Source organism: Priapulus caudatus, unplaced genomic scaffold (assembly GCF_000485595.1).
Source record: "Priapulus caudatus unplaced genomic scaffold, Priapulus_caudatus-5.0.1 Scaffold77, whole genome shotgun sequence".
Classification (NCBI taxonomy): Eukaryota; Metazoa; Priapulida; class Priapulimorpha; order Priapulimorphida; family Priapulidae; genus Priapulus; species Priapulus caudatus.
Genome location: NW_014577138.1, coordinates 167,797 through 187,868, shown reverse-complemented (window position 1 = coordinate 187,868; position 20,072 = coordinate 167,797). Strand labels below are relative to the sequence as shown.

The 20,072-nt window shown below is 45.1% G+C and overlaps 1 protein-coding gene across 1 annotated transcript in view; it reads right to left on the bottom strand.

Moving 5' to 3' along the window:
- Positions 1-12,553: 12,553 nt before the first annotated feature.
- LOC106821558 (zinc finger CCCH domain-containing protein 4-like) overlaps positions 12,554-20,072 on the bottom strand; it is a gene marked incomplete in the record, with an annotated part of 44,061 nt that continues 36,542 nt past the window's right edge. Inside the window, 7 exon segments of the mRNA XM_014826423.1 lie at positions 12,554-14,763; positions 14,926-15,072; positions 15,286-15,392; positions 15,542-15,904; positions 17,908-18,206; positions 18,587-18,801; positions 19,012-19,121. Of these exon segments, the coding sequence (XP_014681909.1) occupies positions 13,234-14,763; positions 14,926-15,072; positions 15,286-15,392; positions 15,542-15,904; positions 17,908-18,206; positions 18,587-18,801; positions 19,012-19,121 (2,771 nt within the window).

Sequence of the window (20,072 nt, the reverse complement as noted above, 5' to 3'; positions counted from 1 at the left end):
ACCGCGTGACCACATGTTTTCAGAATTTGAAGTACAGTGTTACTCCTATGGGAAAGATTTGAAACTTGCTTATTTTGGAGCACGCCAGTCGAAGCTCCTTTTCGCGAGAGAGGGTCTAGTGTCCCCCTGGGTACTGGCGATACGTACCTGGGACGGTCCGGTATACCGAACGTAACCCTGTACTATAATTATAGTGCGGAGCCGTACCTCGCCTAACTCCACTAACGAGTCTAAGGGAGTCGCCTGCGCAATACTCCGCTAACCCGGAACCTCTAAAACCTAACCCTAACCTAAATCCTAACCCTAACCATATCAAAATGGACCAGGGTACGTTCATGGTAAACCGGACCCGTACCCAGGGTACGTTCTGGCAGGTAACCCTGGGGGACATAGACCCTATGAGCGCTACGCCTGAGCCACAGTCAATTTTTGTCAATAAATGGAAATGGCCACAAAGTCAATTCAGGTTCAACGGATTTTGCCTCATTTTGGTGTGTGAATGAATAAGGACTGGCCCCAAAACATATATATCACAGGGGTTTTGATATTTTTTAGAAACTATGCAAATTACGTAGATTTTGGCAATTTTAACTATGCATTTCAGGTCTGCCTAACCGGTCAATCAGATAACTGAAAGAACCGTTTGAACGCCACATGTTCTGCAAATTGCATACAGTTGTTACTGACTCCAATGGGAGAGATTTGGAACTTCTATTTGGAGCACGCCAGTCGACCGTACTGTTCGGATCCATGTGCATGCCCACTTTTTGGAAAAATTGAAGAATGGCCATCTAGAATTACGTTTCTGGATTTTGTTCTAAATTTTTGGATGGTCAATGGTGTAAGGCTATAGCCAAAACAGTTGTACTTGTATGGGAAGAGATGACAACGTCCTATTTTGGAGGCACACACAGTCGACCCCTACTTTGAGTCATCTCAAGTGGCGTGTTTGCTGGCATTGCGCATTGTTGTTACGTAGCATTCGTTACTAGAAAGTAGTTATTTAACGGCTAAAGAAGCAATGAAGCGTAATGAATTAGGAAGTCTCAATTAATATAGCCTTTAGTATATACCACTAAATACTGTTAAAACTGTGCATGGTGGCTAAACTGCCCCACCCCCACTGGGTGCACTTGTTCCCACTCACTCATTTGTGCTCTTTTTGTGGTGAGCTACAGTGTCATTGACACTTTCATTAATTCTGAAGTACGTTCGCCACATATTAGAATGAAAGTGTCAATGACACGTACGTACTATAGCTCACCACCACTATATATCCACTTACATTATATAAAACAATAGTATATATGGGAGAACTCCCATTATATAGCATATCTCCCATTATAGCTAGCGAGCGTAGTGAGCTCTTTAGACTATATACTATGTGATCCAATAATTTGCATAATTAAAAAAAAAAATCAAAACCCGTGTGATATGTTTTGGGGCCAGTCCTTATTCATTCACATATGGACGTTCAAATCTCTCCCATAGGAGTAACAACTGTACGCGTATGCAATTTGAAACATGTGGGTGCAGAACAGGTTCTTGAGTTTATCAGGTTGAACCGTAGGCAGACACTGAAATGGCATCAGTGAAAATTGGCCAAAATCTACCTAATTTGCATCATCAATTAAAAAAAAATTCAACGCCCCTGTGTATTAATGTTTTGGGGCCAGTCCTTATTCATTCAACAGCTGCGCAAAAGAATGGAGCAAAATCCGCTTGAACCTGAATGACTTATGGGCCATTTCGCATTTTTTGTAAAAAGTGGCGTGGCTCGAAAGTAGGTCAACGGCGGCTCCAAAATTAGGACAGTTCACACTTCGCTCTCTCCGCATAGGAGTAAGTAACTGGTATCATTAAACACATGTGGTCGCAACAGTTTCTCAAAAGTTATGCGTTGACGCGTAGCTAAATGTATGACGGACATGCACTATTACGCAGGACAATGCCCCATGGCAATAGCTCATCTTTGACGATGTCAAGGTGGGCTAAAAATCAGGCCGGCGGCTACAAATTAGCAGGATGGTAATATCTCTATTCACCACTTGAATTGATCCCTTATCTGGATACGCCCCTTGATTTCGTTTTCTTCACCATTAAAGGTTACTTTGCGGAGGATATTGTTTTACACGCTCGTTTTGTAATGTGGCAGTGTTTTGTGTGTGTGTGTGTCTATCCGCACCGATATCTTTGGTCAAAGCCGTAAAGAGTAAGACACATTCAACTTGGTCGCAACGGTGCAGCTTATGGGCGCTGGAACCCTAATGATTCTGAGTGACCTTGACGCTTATTATCATTAATAATTAGTATATTTCCAATGCTGGTCATTAGCGGAAGTAGCGTACCATTGCTAACGGCGGGGGTGGGGTTCCAGGCGGTATTCGATCGCAGCGGGTTGTGTGGCAAGTGTGGTTCCTGCGCTGTTAGAGAAGAGCCAGTTCATAGATTATTAATTTAGCTATGGGCATTGCACAATTTGCAGGTTTCCAATACAAATAATACACACGTTACGCAATTTCCATATTTTCATTTTAATTGGCTTGTACAAGTGATGTAGAAAGGTCCTTACGTTAGAGGTACTAACTGACCGTCTAACATCTCCCTCCTTGATTCGATAGTAGTTATATGTGGCATTAAACATGAACTCAAATTGGACAATATATCTGGCTTTGGGCAAGTTACGTGTATGTCTGAGTGGCATTTCTGTTTCTATTAGAATTAAAAATCCAGGGAGCAAAAAAAGACATCCAATAAAAATGAGCTATCGCCAAAATGATATCATACATACAAATCGGGCCACGTAAAATGCACACCAAGTGCCGCGGAGGCAACAGGCGCTCCATCTTAACCGTCTATGGTGGTGACTCCCTGTGGTGAAGTGTGGGATTCTAGTAAACCCTGTTAGTCGCCAATGTGTTCACATACGCGTCGAAAGCAGTGGGATTAAGGCAAACAGGAATTGGTATCAGAACGCTTCTCAAATGAATTTCGTAATTGGGAATCGTTATGAAAGGTTCCCACGAGGAATGGCGGCGTAGGGTTAAGTGTCGTTCAGGATAGAAGATGGAAGCTCCCGATCGTACTCAGTAGCAACCAACTATTTGCAAGACAGAATAGGAAGCACTCCATCCATGTGTACCTACGCAAAGCCTATCCAGGTCTAAAATAGAGATCTGCCACCCTGTAACTAATTAATGCAGGCAAAACTAACAACAGTACTATCACCACCACATGCACTGGCAGTGGCATGAGCAGTTGACAATGTAACACACCTGACGTAAGAATGGCCATATAGAATTATACGATTTAGAGGAGGCATAAACCTTCTTCACGCACGCACCATGTAACGCACTCACGCCATGCACCACGTGTACGTGCACACGCCCGCCAGCGCACAGAACGCACGTGATATCGTACGCACGCCTGACACGCACAGTAATACGTGCAGCACGTCAAAACAGCACACACGAACGCGACGGTTTACATACACACGCACGCACGCATGCACAATAAATCGGTAAATAATCGCTATCGGGATTGTTGTCCAGTGTAGACGCTAACATAATCGCGTAACGTCGAGTTGAGGCTTAAAACCTCCGAACTAAGGTTGCGTCGTGTAGACGAGGCTTAAGTAAGGAGAGATAGTGTTTCGCCTTCTTTTACACTCCATGACCTTTGACGCTTTGACCCCCCAGCGTCGAACATCACAACATCGTTTTCGGATTACTGCAGTAATTAAATGGCAGGCAAAACTACACAGTAACCACCGACCACCACATGCACGGGCAAGTGGCATACAGGTTAAGCAGTGTAAACACCTGAGCAGTAACGAAGCCAATAGGAAATTATACGAGTTTAAGGAGCATAACCTTCTTCAAGCCAAAGTTAGCTTTTGATATTTTGCAAGTGTGACATTGTAGGGCCTAGTCTCATACATCCAGGCATGTAAAGATTCTACATAGCAAACACGGCAGTCAATTCTTTTCTAAGCAGAAACAAATCCACATGTTGTATACCACCTCCTCGTCGAGGGTCAAAAGGTTATGCAGAAGCACTTACTCCTCGCACGTCAGTGGAAAAGCACATTTTCATGGTCCTTGTCAAGTAAAGCCATAAAAATGCTAGGTCACCCTCTGAAAACAAAAAAGTTTGTTTCAATTGCTCTGTCAGAACCATGTCCGGTCGAAAATGTCTAAATATCTGGCCCTGTGCCCCCACTGACCTTTGACGATGTGACCATCCAATTTCGGCAGCAGTGATGAGGCTTTTCTTACCATGCTGGCTATACACTCGACTCTGCACGAGGCCTATAGGTCGCAGGCGCGTTTAGATTTGTGCCGCAATTCGCATTTCCTCCCTATACACTTAAAGCTACGTCTAACACGACGAAGACATTAACTCGGCAGTTAGCCGTGCTACAGCGGGGCTTAACTCGAGTTAGCTATACACCTCAGCCAAGTCGATCGGAGGCTAAGCTAATCGAGTTAAGGCCCGTGTAGACGCGTTAACTGCGAGGTTAGCTTAACCTCCAATTATAGGCGGCAAGCACTAGTTACGATGTACGTACATACGCCAGCACCGCACGCGTACTTGCACACGCACGCACACACTCATACACCAGTGTGTATGCAGGGGGGGGGGGTGAGGTCGTAACGACCCGCGCCCAAAAAAATTATAAAAGTCGCACATTTTCCAGAAAGACTTTTTTCCGAGGCATTTACAATGACATAAATGATAAGATCAGTACGAGCAATGATCCAAAGACATTGCCAATTGGCGTACGTAAATCTACTATGCCCAATTCCAGCAATTCTGAAACTGAAGCCTTTTTTTAACAAAATTTGTTTCATAAAAGAAGAGAACGCCAAGACCTGCGACAAAGACAAAAACAGAGAACAAGATAAAGACAAAAAGTTCAAAAAACTCTGTTTTTCACTGACTCAGCAAAACTTGTTTTTTTAAACTGATAAATTTTTTTGAAAGCAAATGTTTGGTGTTTTAATTAAATTGTCAGGGCGTGTACAGGGGGGTCCAGGGGTCCGGAACCCCCCCTTGCTCCCGCGCGAAAACGCATTAAAAGGAGGTCTAAATTTCCAAAATTTTCTGGGGAGGGGCCCCCCAACCCCCCACCTTCGCCGTGCTACAGTTTGGGTACGGTTTAGAGCCCCCCCCTGGTAGCAAAATCCTGTACACGCCCCGCTGTTTGTATCGACATTGTAAAACACATCTTGCTGCCTATTGGCGTTGTGAAAAGGTCAAAATAAATTATGATCACGCACCACCCAGAAAAATCCTGATACACCCCTGTACACGCACGTGACGTGCACGACGTTACGCACGCAGCTGGCACGTGTACGTGCCACGCATGCACAAGCACACAGCACGCACGCGCCTACGTGGCACATGCACACGCGCGCACGCGCACGCGTACGAACGTGTTAGCCTGCGAGCAGGCGCGCGACGCACCGTGTACTTGCACACACGCACACACTCATGCACGCACGTGTACGTGGCATATGCACGCAGCGCACACATCGCACATGTAGCACCAACGCATCACGCACGTGACCACGCACGCACGACGAACGGCACGTGTACGTACGTCAGCACGGACGTATACGTGCCACAGCAAACGCCACACGCCAACGAACGCACGTTTACATACACACGCACGCACGCATGCACAATAAATCGGTAATAATCGCTATCGGGGTTGTCGTGTAGACGCTACATAATCGGCTAACTCGAGTTAGCTTAACTCGAACTTAAGGTTCGTCTGTAGACGGAGGCTTAAGTTAAGGAGGATATGTTCCCTTCTTTTACACCTCAATGACTTTGACTTTGACCCCCCAGCTTCGACATCACAACTCGTTTTCGGATTACTGCATAATTAATGCAGGAAAAACTACACAGTACTACCACCACACCACATGCACTGCAGTGCAGTACAGTTACATGTAACACACTGACAGTACAGAATGCCATAAAATTATCGATTTAAGAGCATAAACCTTCTTCAACCAAATTTAGCTTTTGAAATTTCAGTGTGACATTGTAGCCTAGCTCATACATCCAGGCATGTAAAGATTCTAGCTAGCAAACCCGGCAGTCAAATTCTTCTTAAAACAAACAAAATCATTTTACCCTCCTCTCGAGGGTCAAAAAGGTTATCAGAACACTTACTCCTTCGCACGTCAGTGGAAAGCACATTTCATGGTCCTTTCATAAAGCCATAAAAATGCTAAGGTCACCTCTGAAACAAAAAAGTTTTTCAATTGCTCTGTCAGACCATGTCCTCAGAAAATGTCTAAAATCTGCCCTGTGCCCCACTGACCTTTGACCTGTGACGCTCCAATTTCGGCACAGTGATGGCTTTTCTTACCAATGCTGATTATACACCCGACTCTCACGAGCTTAGGTCGAGCCGTTTAGATTTGTGCCGCAATTCTGCATTTCTCCTATACCTTAAAGCTACGTCTACACGACGAACCTTAACTCGAGTTAAGCGTCTAACAGGGGCCTTAACTCGAGCTTAGCTTAACCTCCCAGTCGATCGAGGCTAAGCTAACTCGCGTTAAGGCGCGTGTAGACGCTTAACTCGAGTTAGCTTAACGCTCATGATAGGCGGCAGCACTAGTACGATGTACGTACAATACGCCAGCACGCACGCGTACTTGCACACGACGCACGACACTCATACACGCACGTGTACGTGCACACGTACGCACGCACGCACGTGTACGTGCACACGCATGCACGCACGCACGCACGCCTACGTGCACATGCACACGCGCGCACGCACGCACGAACGTGTACTGCGCCGCGCGCGACAGCACGTGTACTTGCACACACACGCACACACTCATGCACGCACGCTGTACGTGCATATGCACGCACGCAACACATGCACGCACATGTCGCACCACGCTGCACGCACAGTGTAACGTGCACACGCACCACGCACGAACGCACGTGTACGTACGCACGCACGCACGTATACGTGCAACACGCACGCACACACGAACGCACGTTTACATACACACGCACGCACGCATGCACATAAATCGGTAAATCGATCGCTATCGGGTGTTGTCGTGTAGACGCTACATAATCGCTAACTCGAGTTAGCTTAACTCGAACTAAGGTTCGTCGTGTAGACGAGCCTTAAGTTAAGGAGGTATGTTTCCCTCTTTTACACCTCATGACCTTTGACCTTTGACCCCCCAGCTTCGACATCAACAACTCGTTTTCGATTACTGCATAATTAATGCAGCAAAAACTACACAGTACTACACCAGCCACATGCACTGGCAGTGGCATACAGTTACATGTAACACACTGACAGTACAGAATGCCATAGAATTATACGATTAAGGAGCATAACCTTCTTCAACCAAATTTAGCTTTTGAAATTTCAGTGTGACATTGTAGCTAGCTGCATACATCCAGGCATGTAAAGATTCTACAGCAAACCCGGCAGTCAAATTCTTTCTAACAGTAAACAAAAATCCATGTTTAACCCTCCTCTCGAGGGTCAAAAGGTTATCAGACACTTACTCCTTCGCACGCTCAGTGGAAAGCACATTTCATGGTCTTTTCAATAAAAGCATAAAAATGCTAGGTCACCTCTGAAACAAAAAAGTTTTTCAAATTGCTCTGTCAGACCATGTCCTCAGAAAATGTCTAAAATCTGCCGCTGCGCCCCACTGACCTTGACCTGTGACTCCAATTTCGGCACAGTGATGCTTTTCTTACCCATGCTGCTATACACCGACTCTCACGAGCCTATAGGTCGCACCGTTTAGATTGTGCCGCAAATTCTGCATTTCCCTCCTATACCTTAAGTCACGTCTACACGACGAACTTAACTCGAGTTAAGCGTCTACACGGGGCTTAACTCGAGTTAGCTTAATCGCATGCGATTCGAGGGCTAATCTAACTCGAGTTAAGGCCGTGTAGACGCTTAACTCGAGTTAGCTTAACCTCCATGATAGGCGGCTAGCACTAGTACGATGTACGTACATACGCCAGCACGCACAGCGTACTTGCACCACGCACGCACACAACTCATACACGCACGTGTACGTGCACACGTAACCACGCACGCACGTGTACGTGCACACGCATGCACGCACGCACGCACGCCTACGTGCACATGCACACAGCGCGGCACGCACGCACGAACGTGTACCGTGCGCACGCGCGCACGCACGTGTACTTGCACACACACGCACCAACTCATGCACGCACGTGTACGGCATATGCACGCACGCACACATGCAACGCACATGTACGCACTCACGCATGCACGCACGTGTACGTGCACACGCACGCACGCACGAACGCACGTGTACGTACGCACGCACGCACGTATACGTGCACACGCACGCACACACGAACGCACGTTTACATACACCACGCACAGCACGCATGCACAATAAATCGTAATAATCGCTATCGGGTGTTGTCGTGTAGACGCTACATAATTCGCTAACTTCGAGTTAGCTTAACTTCGAACTAAGGTTCGTCGTGTAGCACGAGGCTAAGTAAGGAGGATATGTTTCCCTTCTTTTACACTCATGACCTTTGACCTTTGAGCCCCAGCTTCGAATCACAACCGTTTTCGGATTACTGCATAATTTATGCAGGCAAAACTACACAGTAACTACCACCACCACATGCACTGGCAGTGGCAACAGTTTACACTGTAACAACTGACAGTAAGAATGCATAGAAATTACGATTTAAGGAGCATAAATCCTTCTTGCAACCAAATTTAGCTTTTTGAAATTTCAGTGTGACATTTAGCCTAGCTCATACATCCAGGCATGTAAAGATCTACTAGCAACCGCCGTCAAATTCTTTCTAACGTAAACAAATCCTATGTTTAACCTCCTCTCGAGGGTCAAAGGTATCAGACACTTACTCCTTCGCACGTCAGTGGAAAGCACATTTCATGTCCTTTCAATAAAGCCATAAAATGCTAGGTCCCTCTGAAACAAAAAAGTTTTTCAATTGCTCTGTCAGACCATGTCCTCAGAAATGTCTAAAATCTGCCCTGTGCCCCACTGACCTTTGACCTGTGACCTCCAATTTCGGCACAGTGATGGCTTTCTCTACCATGCTGCTTATACACGCGACTCTCACGAGCCTATAGGTCGAGCCGTTAGATTTGTGCCGCAATTCTGCATTCCTCCCTATACCTTAAAGCTACGTCTACACGACGAACCTTAACTCGAGTTAAGCGTCTACACGGGGCCTTAACTCGAGTTAGCTTAACCTCGCCAGTCGATCGAGGCTAAGCTAACTCGAGTTAAGGCCGTGTAGACGCTTAACTCGAGTTAGCTTAACCTCCATGATAGGCGGCAGCACTAGTACGATGTACGTACATACGCCAGCACGCACGCGTACTTGCACACGGCACGCAACACATCATACACGCACGTGTACGTGCACACGTACGCACGACGCACGGTGTACGTGCACACGCATGCACGCGCACGCACGCACGCCTAACGTGCACATGCACACAGCGCGCGCACGCACGAACGTGTACCTGCGCACCGCGCGCACGCACGTGTACTTGCACACACACGCACACACTCATGCACGCACGTGTATCGTGCATATGCACGCACGCACACATGCACGCACATGTACGCACTCACGCATGCACGCGACGTGTAACGTGCACACGCGCACGCACGCACGAACGCAACGTTACAGTACGCACGCACGACTATACGTGCACACGCACGCACACCGCGAACCACGTTTACATAACACGCACGCACGCATGCAACAATAAAATCGGTAATAATCGCTATCGGGTGTTGTCGTGTAGACCGCTACATAATCGCTAACTCGAGTTAGCTTAACTCGAACTAAAGGTTCGTCGTGTAACGAGGCTTAATGTTAAGGAGGATATGTTTCCCTTCTTTTACACCTATGACCTTGACGCTTTGACCCCCCAGCTTCGACATCACAACTCGTTTTCGGATTACTGCATAATTAATGCAGGCAAAAACTACACAGTACTACCACCACCACATGCACTGGCAGTGCATACAGTTACATGTAACACACTGACAGTACAGAATGCCATAGAAATTATACGATTTAAGGAGCATAAACCTTCTTCAACCAAATTTACGCTTTTGAAATTTCAGTGTGACATTGTAGCCTAGCTCATACCATCCAGGCATGTAAAGATTCTACTAGCAAACCCGGCAGTCAAATTCTTTCTAACAAGTAAACAAATCCATGTTTAACCCTCCTCTCGAGGGTCAAAAGTTATCAGAACACTTTACTCCTTCGCACGTCAGTGGCAAGCACATTTCATGGTCCTTTCAATAAGCCATAAAAATGCTAGTCACCTCTGAAAACAAAAAAGTTTTTCAATTGCTCTGTCAGACCATGTCCTCAGAAAATGTCTAAAATCTGCCCTGTGCCCCACTGACCTTTGACCTGTGACTCCAATTTCGGCACAAGTGATGGCTTTTCTTACCATGCTGCTATACACCGACTCTCACGAGCCTATAGGTCGAGCCGTTTAGATTTGCTGCCGCAATTCGTGCATTTCCTCCCTATACCTTAAAGCTACGTCTACACGACGAACCTTAACTCGAGTTAACGGTCTACACGGGGCCTTAACTCGAGTTAGCTTAACCTCGCCAGTGCGATCGAGGCTCAAAGCTAACTCGAGTTAAGGCGCCTGTTAGACGCTGTAACCCGAGTTAGCTTAACCTCCATGATAGGGGCCAGCACTAGTACGATGTACGTACATACACGCCAGCACGCACGGCGTACTTGCACACGCACGCACACACTCATACACGCACGTGTAACGTGCCACACGTACGCACGCACGCACGTGTACGTGCACACGCATGCACGCACGCACGCCACGCCTACGTGCACATGCACACGCGCGCGCACGCACGCCAACGTGTACCTGCGCACGCGCGCACGCACGTGTACTTGCACCACACGCACACACTCATGCACGCAGCGCTGTACGTGCATATGCACGCCACGCACAACATGCACGCACATGTACGCACTCACGCATGCACGCACGTGTACGTGCACACGCACGCACGCACGAACGCACGTGTACGTACGCACGCACGCACGTATACGTGCACACGCACGCACACACGAAACGCACGTTTACATACACACGCACGCACGCATGCACAATAACTCGGTAATAATCGCTCTATCGGTTGCTTGTCGTGTAGACGCTTACATAATCGCTAACTCGAGTTAGCTTAACTCGAACTTAAGGTTCGTCGTGTAGACGAGGCTTAAGTTAAGGAGGTATTGTTATCCCTCTTTTACACTCATGACCTTTGACCTTTGACCCCCAGCTTCGACATCACAACTCGTTTCGGATTACTGCATAAATTAAATGCAGGCAAAAACTCACACAGTACTACCACCACCAACTAGCAGCTGGCAGTTGGCATACAGTACATGTAACCACTGACAGTACAGAATGCCATAGAAATTATACGATTTAAGGAAGCAAAAACCTTCTTCCACCAAATTAGCTTTTGAAATTTCAAAGTGTGACATTGTAAGCCTAGCTCATACATCCAGGCATGTAAAGATCTAATCTAGCGAAAACACCGGCAGCAAATTCTTTTCTAACAGAAACAAATCCATGTTTAAGCCCTCCTCTCGAGGTCGAAAAGGTTATCAGACACCTTACTCCTTCTCGGCAACGTCGTGGAAAGCACATTTCATGCTTTCAATAAATGCCATAAAAATGCTAGTCACCCTCTGAAACAAAAAAGTTGTTTATATTTTCATATGAGGTATGTTTAGGGTTAGGGTTAGGGTTAGAGTTAGGGTTAGGGCTAGGGTTAGGTTTAGGGTTAGGGTACACTTCTGTAGTACAAGTCTGGTACACTTTGTGTATACATATATGTACCTCGGGTACATATCTGTAGTACCTGATACGACAACGACCCCTTGAGCGATAGTCGATCGGTTCAGCACAAAAAACAAACCAAGGTCAACGTCATCTATTACAAGTAGCAACCTCAGCCTACAAAATATCAAGAGCTAATAATACAAGAGGTATTATTAGCTCTTGAAAATATCACAGGTGTAGTGATCGCGTATGCGGAGGATTCGCACTCCCCGAGTGCCTTCTTTCTAGTTATAGTTGGTATTGTGAATGTGACACCATCTCTCCTAACTGCAGTTCACTTTTATTGCAATGATAAAATTCAATAAATAAACATTAGACTCTCACAACACAAAGGAGGAATTCTGCAAATTACTAGATTGCGAACAACTGCAAAAACTATCAGGCACGTTCGTTAACTATTGTGACCGTAAAGGCCATTGTGGCCTTACAAAGCTTATATGATTATAGTGACTTATATAGAGTTGATGGTGAAAGGAGGTTGCATGTAACATGACGAATAAAGCTTATCGTGGATAAGTTCATGGATTACTTTGATGAAAGATTTCTTTGTCACATGTAAGCTATGATAATAGTTGGTATCATTGGAAAAATAACACAATAAAAAGGAAATTTCTGGAAAAAAACATTACAATTTACTTCATATTACTTCAATATTTACATCATACATTCAATACAACCCACTAGGGCTCACTATGAACAACAATTTCCCATATGTATGCCTGCTGTGTACGTCATAATTGAACCAGTTAAATACATAAATCGTGCTGTTTGAGAATTTACAGCGAGTACATAACATTTCAACAAGTCAATAATTACAGACTATATTTGGTAGGTTGCCTAAGCTAAAAAAAACCTGCCAAACAAGTCTACTGATACACATAATTTAGGCAATTGTCAGAATGCTGCCACGGAACAGCCTAGGCACGACGACAGGCAAGCAGGCTTAGCTGTTGGCATCACCCATAACTACTATTCAATATTATGTTATTCCTAATAAAATTTGTTGCAAGATCAGCAGTATATTCACCATAATATTATCCATGGTAAGTAACTGTTTTCATACACTGTACATTCATTCCTTTATTCCTCTAGTTGCCAAGTAGCAAAGGACAGAAAGTCGTGGGCTTTCATAGCACATGCTCAGAATTGTCTGCACAATGATGTTCAAGGAACTGACTTCACTACTTCACTACTTCTTCGCACTGGCAGTAAATCATTGAACATCGAACACAACCTGCTGCCAACCAGTGTGGGTTGTGTTAAGCTGGGTAGTGGCACATTCAGGGAGACTAGCAAAATGGTGAAGCCGTGGGATCAAAGCTCTTAAACACGTCACTTAGCGGTTTATCAGGTTTTGGAACGTCTAGTACGAGGTTCACTTTCGGAGCTTCTGCTGTCACGCGCTCGTCAACATCACTCTTTCGCTCATCAATGTCCTGCTTCGGAGCTGGCTTCATTTCCACAGTTGCCTTTCTGGTCAATGGTGGGGGATTCGTATCCACATGTGTGGGCTCTTGTTTTCGTTTTGGCCGATTGTAGCTGTTATAGCCATCGGCTGCTGGCTGTGAATCAAACGCTCCAAGCGGCGAACTGTATTCGAACTTGCACTTCTTGTCGGCAACTTTTCCGACGGCTGCGCCCTCACCGTCCTTAGTTTCGTCGGTCTGAGGCAGCGCGTCAATGTCGTTACGCTTCGTAACAGTGGGAGAAGGCTCCTGCTCTCCTGCCTCTTCATCTATACTGCCATCAAGCTTAACTCCTGCTGCCATCCCCTGAAAAAGAGGTCGTGGCTGGGGAGGCCTGGGCAGTCGTGACCCTCGAGGATCTCGTGAACCTAGGGGTATGCGTAGGTTGTCCGGGAACGGCCCTTGCACGTGACCGAATGGTCCAGGGCCCATGACACCCGGCGGCATCGGATAATTTAAATTTGGCTGCCTTATGCGTCCACCGTGGGGTCCTAGAAAACCACCACCTATACTTTCTCCCCTCAGACCTACAGACATGCCCAAGGGTACTCTTAAACTTAGTGGTGGTCCACCGGTCAGTGCTAGTCCCATTAAACTAGGCAGGGCAGGGGGAGCTGGAGGAACATTTGGCAGAATAGGCACCCCTAAAGGCATTCCACCAGCTCCAAGATTAGGCAGCATAGACGCTGCAGGCCACCTCGAGTCGCCGGCACTCACTGACGGCGACATATTGCCAGGCTGCTGACTCTGTATGCGCGCCAGGCGTGGATCGACCTTTGTAGGACGGGGGTCAGCCAGCTTGTTTGCAGCAGCACCCACACCGCGCATGTCTGCTGACTTTGCCGCTCTCGGGTCGACGGCCTTACTTCTTGGGTCTGCGCTCGCTGTCGTCGCCGTAGCAGCTCTCGGATCAGCTTTCTGCACCTTCAGCCGCGGGTCTCCTGGCTTAGGTTTGTTGATCGTCGGCAGTTGAATGTCTGGCAGTGTCGGCATGCCGCTGAGCGACGTGTTCATCTTAATGTCGGGAACGTCCGGCAACAGGATCTCCGGCAGAGACGGATTCTCCTTGAGAAGCTTTTGCACACGCGGGTCCTTCTCCAGGTTGGGATCGGAACCTTTCTTCTGCACGAGCATCTGCCGGAGACTTCCCCTATCCGGCTTTCTCACCATGACAGGCATCAGGTGGAAGCGACCCTCCCCACTAGGTCGCCTGGTCCCCGAGGAAGAGCTACTGCTGGAGTTCCGCCTTTCTCGTCTGCCGGGGTCGTAGGTCAGCTCTCGCAGGTCTACATCCTGCGGCTTCTTCGGATCCATCCTCATATCCACATCTGCTGGCTTTTGCAGCTGCTGTACCTGTGACAAGCAAACACAATAGATGACATCGAATCAGAATAGCGATCCACAAACTCTTTTGCAAAATGTTGGTTTGAAAGTAAGGCACACATGTCACGTGGGTTACACCTTCACACGAAATATGCGAAATCAACAACTTTTCTAATATGGCCATGACATTACCTGCGTCACCTTCTTGCGAAGAGCGGACAGCATTGATGCAACATCGATTGCCGATGTTGTTGGTGGCGTCACCTTTTTGCTTGACTGTGCAAGGCTAGAGGTCTCTTGGGAGGAACTAGATGCCGCAGTCAGTATAGACGACGGCTTCTGATTGTAAATAAAACACTATTAGATATATATTAGACGATATATAGTATAGGGCTCGTTGGAAATAGTTATATAGAAAAACGTTCGACGACATCAAGCGTTTAAACTTTACTAACGTTTAAACTAAGTGTTACTCTGCACACAAGCCTAGATACCCTTGATGCAGCAAAAGACAATTTTATAACAGGTGTATGAATTTTATAAAAGCCATACCTCATCTCTCATCTGTTTTAGGACTGCAGTAAGTGCCCCGTCTCCCTCCTCATCACTAGAATACCAGTCCTCATCCTCCTTTTTTGGCTTGGGTGGCTCAACTGCACCTTAAGTGTATATAGATAATAGTGAAATAATTTAACTGTTCATGTTAATGATATTTAGGCACCTCAACTGTGCATCTGCAATCTGACAGTTGTATAAATTAAATCCATTATGATCAGGAGACACAACTGTGACAGGGTAGTGATTGTACCTGAGTCGCGGGCGTCGGTCATCGTGGTCAACGTTGATGACTGCGAAACCTCACCGTCGACGCTGCCCTGCTCCTCATCGCCCTCGCTCTCACGATGTTGCTGCTGCTGCTGCTGGATGCGCAGAAACAACTGGCGCTGCGTGGCCGGCATGTGTGCGAGCACATTGTCTGCATCGTCAGGCTTCAGCCGGTGGTCAGCAGCTTCGTCGTCTGACCTTTGGTCTTCCTCCCTTCTTGGCATGTCCTCTTCTTCAAACTGTCGCTCACCGTTAGCCTCAGAAAATTTATCTACTTGTTGCTGCTGCTGCTGAAGGAATTGCTCGTTTTCGCTGTGGTAACCCTGCTGCTGGTAGGGACTGAACCCTGTAAATAAAATACAATCAAATTTGAGAATCAAACTATTTTCTTACACTGCTTTGAACTTCGAAAAGCAAACTCTCGTTTTTATCTTATCGCAATCACTTACATTATTTCATTAGCACAGTACCCATCCAATGGATGTGTGTTGGGTTGATGGAGTAGATGTAGTTGGCAGTCAATGAGGGTAAATTAGGAGGAAAGGATAAATGTTCCCTGCGAGTGACCATATGGTAGTGACAAATAGTTAGACTTAAATTGGCATTGTTACTAAAAGAAGTTTCTAACAGTTTACTTTACCAAATCCATGAACTAATCCGCATGAGTACTGTATGTGTAGATTTTTATGTATGTAGTCTCCTGAACAGTTTAAAATACCCGCATATGCATCTCTGGAGGAGCAAGTCTCGGCTTGCCTTGTAAATATGCAACTCTTGGTGACGTCATTGCCTGAGCTACTGCACTAAGCACTTAGAATGCACTGTGAGCCATCCCAACATGCACTGCGCACTACGACAACAGCAGCAATTATAATTTTTCGTACTTTTGATATTTTTCACTTGTTTCTGAAAGTTCGTGAATGTTCCATTCCAAATACCACTCTAAAATCTGAGCAACATATCCATATACGTGTCTGTGACGAAAACGACCCGGTTTCTAAGGGACAGCCCTACAATCTTATAATATAGCTAATACAATGTAATATGCATATATGTGTATATATATATATATATATATATATATATATATATATATATATATATACAGGATGCGAGATTAACCTTCATTGTCCGGTAGTCATACAGACTATTAGATTTTGTAATTTGGTAGTCCGTGAGCAATTCTGATCAGTTCAGAATTATTATAGTTTGTGGCGTAAACAACAAACATTGGTGCATCAATGTTACCAGAAGTAGATAATAGGGAAGGAGTGTGACTTCAATAAACAAGGGAAATTCGTCATTTACTAGCCTTAGAATACCTACGATTTACTAGGCGTAACTCAATCAACTTGAGCTCAAATCGTACACAGTACATTCGCCTAGCATCGTGCGAAATCATTTCCTCGTATACACCCGCAATCCGGAGATACAGACTAAAACGTACAACACGATTCTCCATTCTGTTGGCAGCGACTCCATAACCCACCTAACTTGAAACAATAGGCAGCTACTAACGACTCGTTTACGAGTTTATTGTGTACGATTTGAGCTCAAGTTGGTTAAGTTACGCGTAGTAAATCGTAGGTATTCTAAGGCTAGTAAATGACGAATTTCCCTTGTTTATTGAAGTTACACTCCTTCCCTATTATCTACTTCTGATGCTACCAAGAGTAGATAATAACACAAGAGTGAGACACCCGATTTCGGCATTTTAGAAATTGACATACTATCCTACATAAGTAATAATACAATAATAACAATATTCTCTGTAGTAGTTTGCAGTAAGTATCACATTACGCACGCGCAGGTAATCAAGTACATTAAACCCCTATCGGGGCACGAATGATTTGGAAACCGTCCGTTGCTAAATATTGGCGCCCCGATAGCTTCTCAAGTTGTCTAAACAGGTCACAACAAGTCACCATTTTAGCGGTAAATTGATCGAATTCAGCTCGTGCAAGATTACGATTTACAGCAATATGCTAGCAAATATATGTAAACGAATATCAGTACCACGAAGGTGAGTGATTAGTGGTCATAATAAGCTGAGGAACGTATACACTTGCTTCTTTATTGGTGGCAAATTTTGATGAGAAAAATCGGTTAAAAATGCGGGAATCGGGTGGCTCACTCGTGTTATTATCTACTCTTGATGCTACTGATCAATGAGCATTATAATAAAAACTAGTTTTAAAAGGCAGTTTTTAAGGATAATTGGCAGTAAATATATATATATATATATATATATAATATTGAACTATATATAACAAATTAACAATTTATCTTGGTTTCAAATAACAAAAATAAATGAAAATAAAATACTAGAACAGAGATGAGACAAACTACCTTCGTTGCCGTTATTGTGCTCATTGGCAAACTCGTCATAGTTGTAGCCCTTGTTCGGGAAATCCTGATATTCGTCACTGAAATAGTCCTGCCCACTGTCCCATGCCTGCTGCTGTCTGTGCTGCATGCCCCGACCCCGGCCACGCCCTCTGCCACGCCCGTGACTGCGCCCCCTGTCCATGAAGTCGTGAACAGGGTCACGATAGCGAGGTCGGCCCGACCCTCTCAGTGCCATCGGCGGCCTGCTGTGTCTCTCATGTTCTGGCGACCTCTCTTCCACTTCTTTGTAGAAACTCGGTCTGTAACAAAGGCAGAATCTAGATTTAACATCTGGTTCTTCGTCTAGAATAACTAAAGCTCATGCAGTCAAACACTAATCGGCATGTGAACGATGTTAGACAGTTCGGGTAAAAAACAGCCTGACCTATGATATAGCAATACTGATGATGAATATTATGTATGGTGGAGCATTGCTCAGTAACAAGTTTTATCCCATGAAAATATTTTTTATCAAAGTAAAGACAACCGAAGATTAACATCAGTGTAAATGTGACAATTCTCGGCTTGATTTTTCCCCTAACCTTTGTCCGTGGTCATTTAAGCTTGTAATGTCTAAATCAAATACCACACACAAATTAAATAGGTGACAACCTAAAAGCACAAAGTTCGGCACACTTACGGTTCCTTGATTGGTACGGGATGCAACTCTAGGTCTAAGAGCCGCGGCAATGTCTTCTCCTTTTCCTTGAGGGTTTGCATTTCCTGGATGACAGTGATGGGAGGCATCCCAAGTAGGCTGCGTTTTACAGGTGACTGTTTGATTTCAGGACTGTCTTCTTCATTTGAGTGTTCGCGTCTCTTTTGATCTTTCCTCTCCTGTTCCTTCATCAGGATCTAATACAAAAAGATCACTTTGAAACACTGAAATGTGATACTAAAGCAATACCTTGTCAGATAGCCTCATCCTCCATCTGGTGGAAAAAAGCGATACTAAAACTAAAACCAACCGCGAATAGAATTACATACGGCAATAAAAATGGTGCTTTTTGGCTGGACGAACACAACACCAATGTTAACGGGGAAAAGTAAGGAAGGTTCTATTACCTTTTCCAAGACAGGCCTTGTCTCACTGGTTAAAAGACTATGTGAAAATTTGCACTTCTCTCCTTGGTAACAAGGAACACCAGCATGGAAATACTTGCATGGGTAGTCATCTAGTGCACAGGTCAAGGATAGTATTATATTCCCACTTGAATTCTAAAGAATAAATTTCTAAGCATAATTTTAAAACAAAAAACGTGCCTCCTTCACCACAGGGTCACCACAGGGTCACCACAGGGTTTCAGGGGTCGAAATTAGATTTTTATTATGGTATCCATTTTGGATACCAAGTATTGAAATCTGGTATCCCCCCCAAATATCTGGTATCCCATTTTTTGGATAGTAATTTCAACAATGTTGGTATCCAAAATCTTGAAATATGCAATAATAGCATTTGAAAATTATTAATATGTAATGTAATTATTATATAAAAACATGAAAACTGATTCACAGATATGCACAGACAAGTACACTTCAGACGTATTGTCTAGACGCATTGTCTGGTTTGCTTGATACAATGTATACACATCACATTTATGATCAACATCGCTTACGCTTGCAAATATGCTATGCCTGCTGTATAACGCTAGTATGGCATAGTAAAGGTGCCTGAGCTTGCTCAGATCGCGCGCACTCGGTCTACGCGCACTCGTTCAGATGCGCTGCCGTATAAAGTTGATAACTCAACAACCACTATCCTGATTTTGAAGATTTTTTTTATTATCCCGGCGGGATACCAAGCATTGAAATCTGGTATCCAACACAAGAATCTACTATCCCGCGGATATCGCGATACCGCTAATTTCGACCCCTGATTCACATTGTGGAGCAGATTTCACTGCTATAACGCAAGTTTTACTCACAAACAGTGTATGTATGCAACAAGGAAAATCCTCCCCAAACACGAAAACTCATAGGTGGCTAAAACTGACAACATACAGTAGAAACAGATCTCTTCCTCAGTCTTCCTCTGTCTATGTGTCTACATCAAATAATTGCAGTGTACCCCTTACAAAATCGGGCATGATATATAACCCATCAAAATATGAACGTAACACTACGTG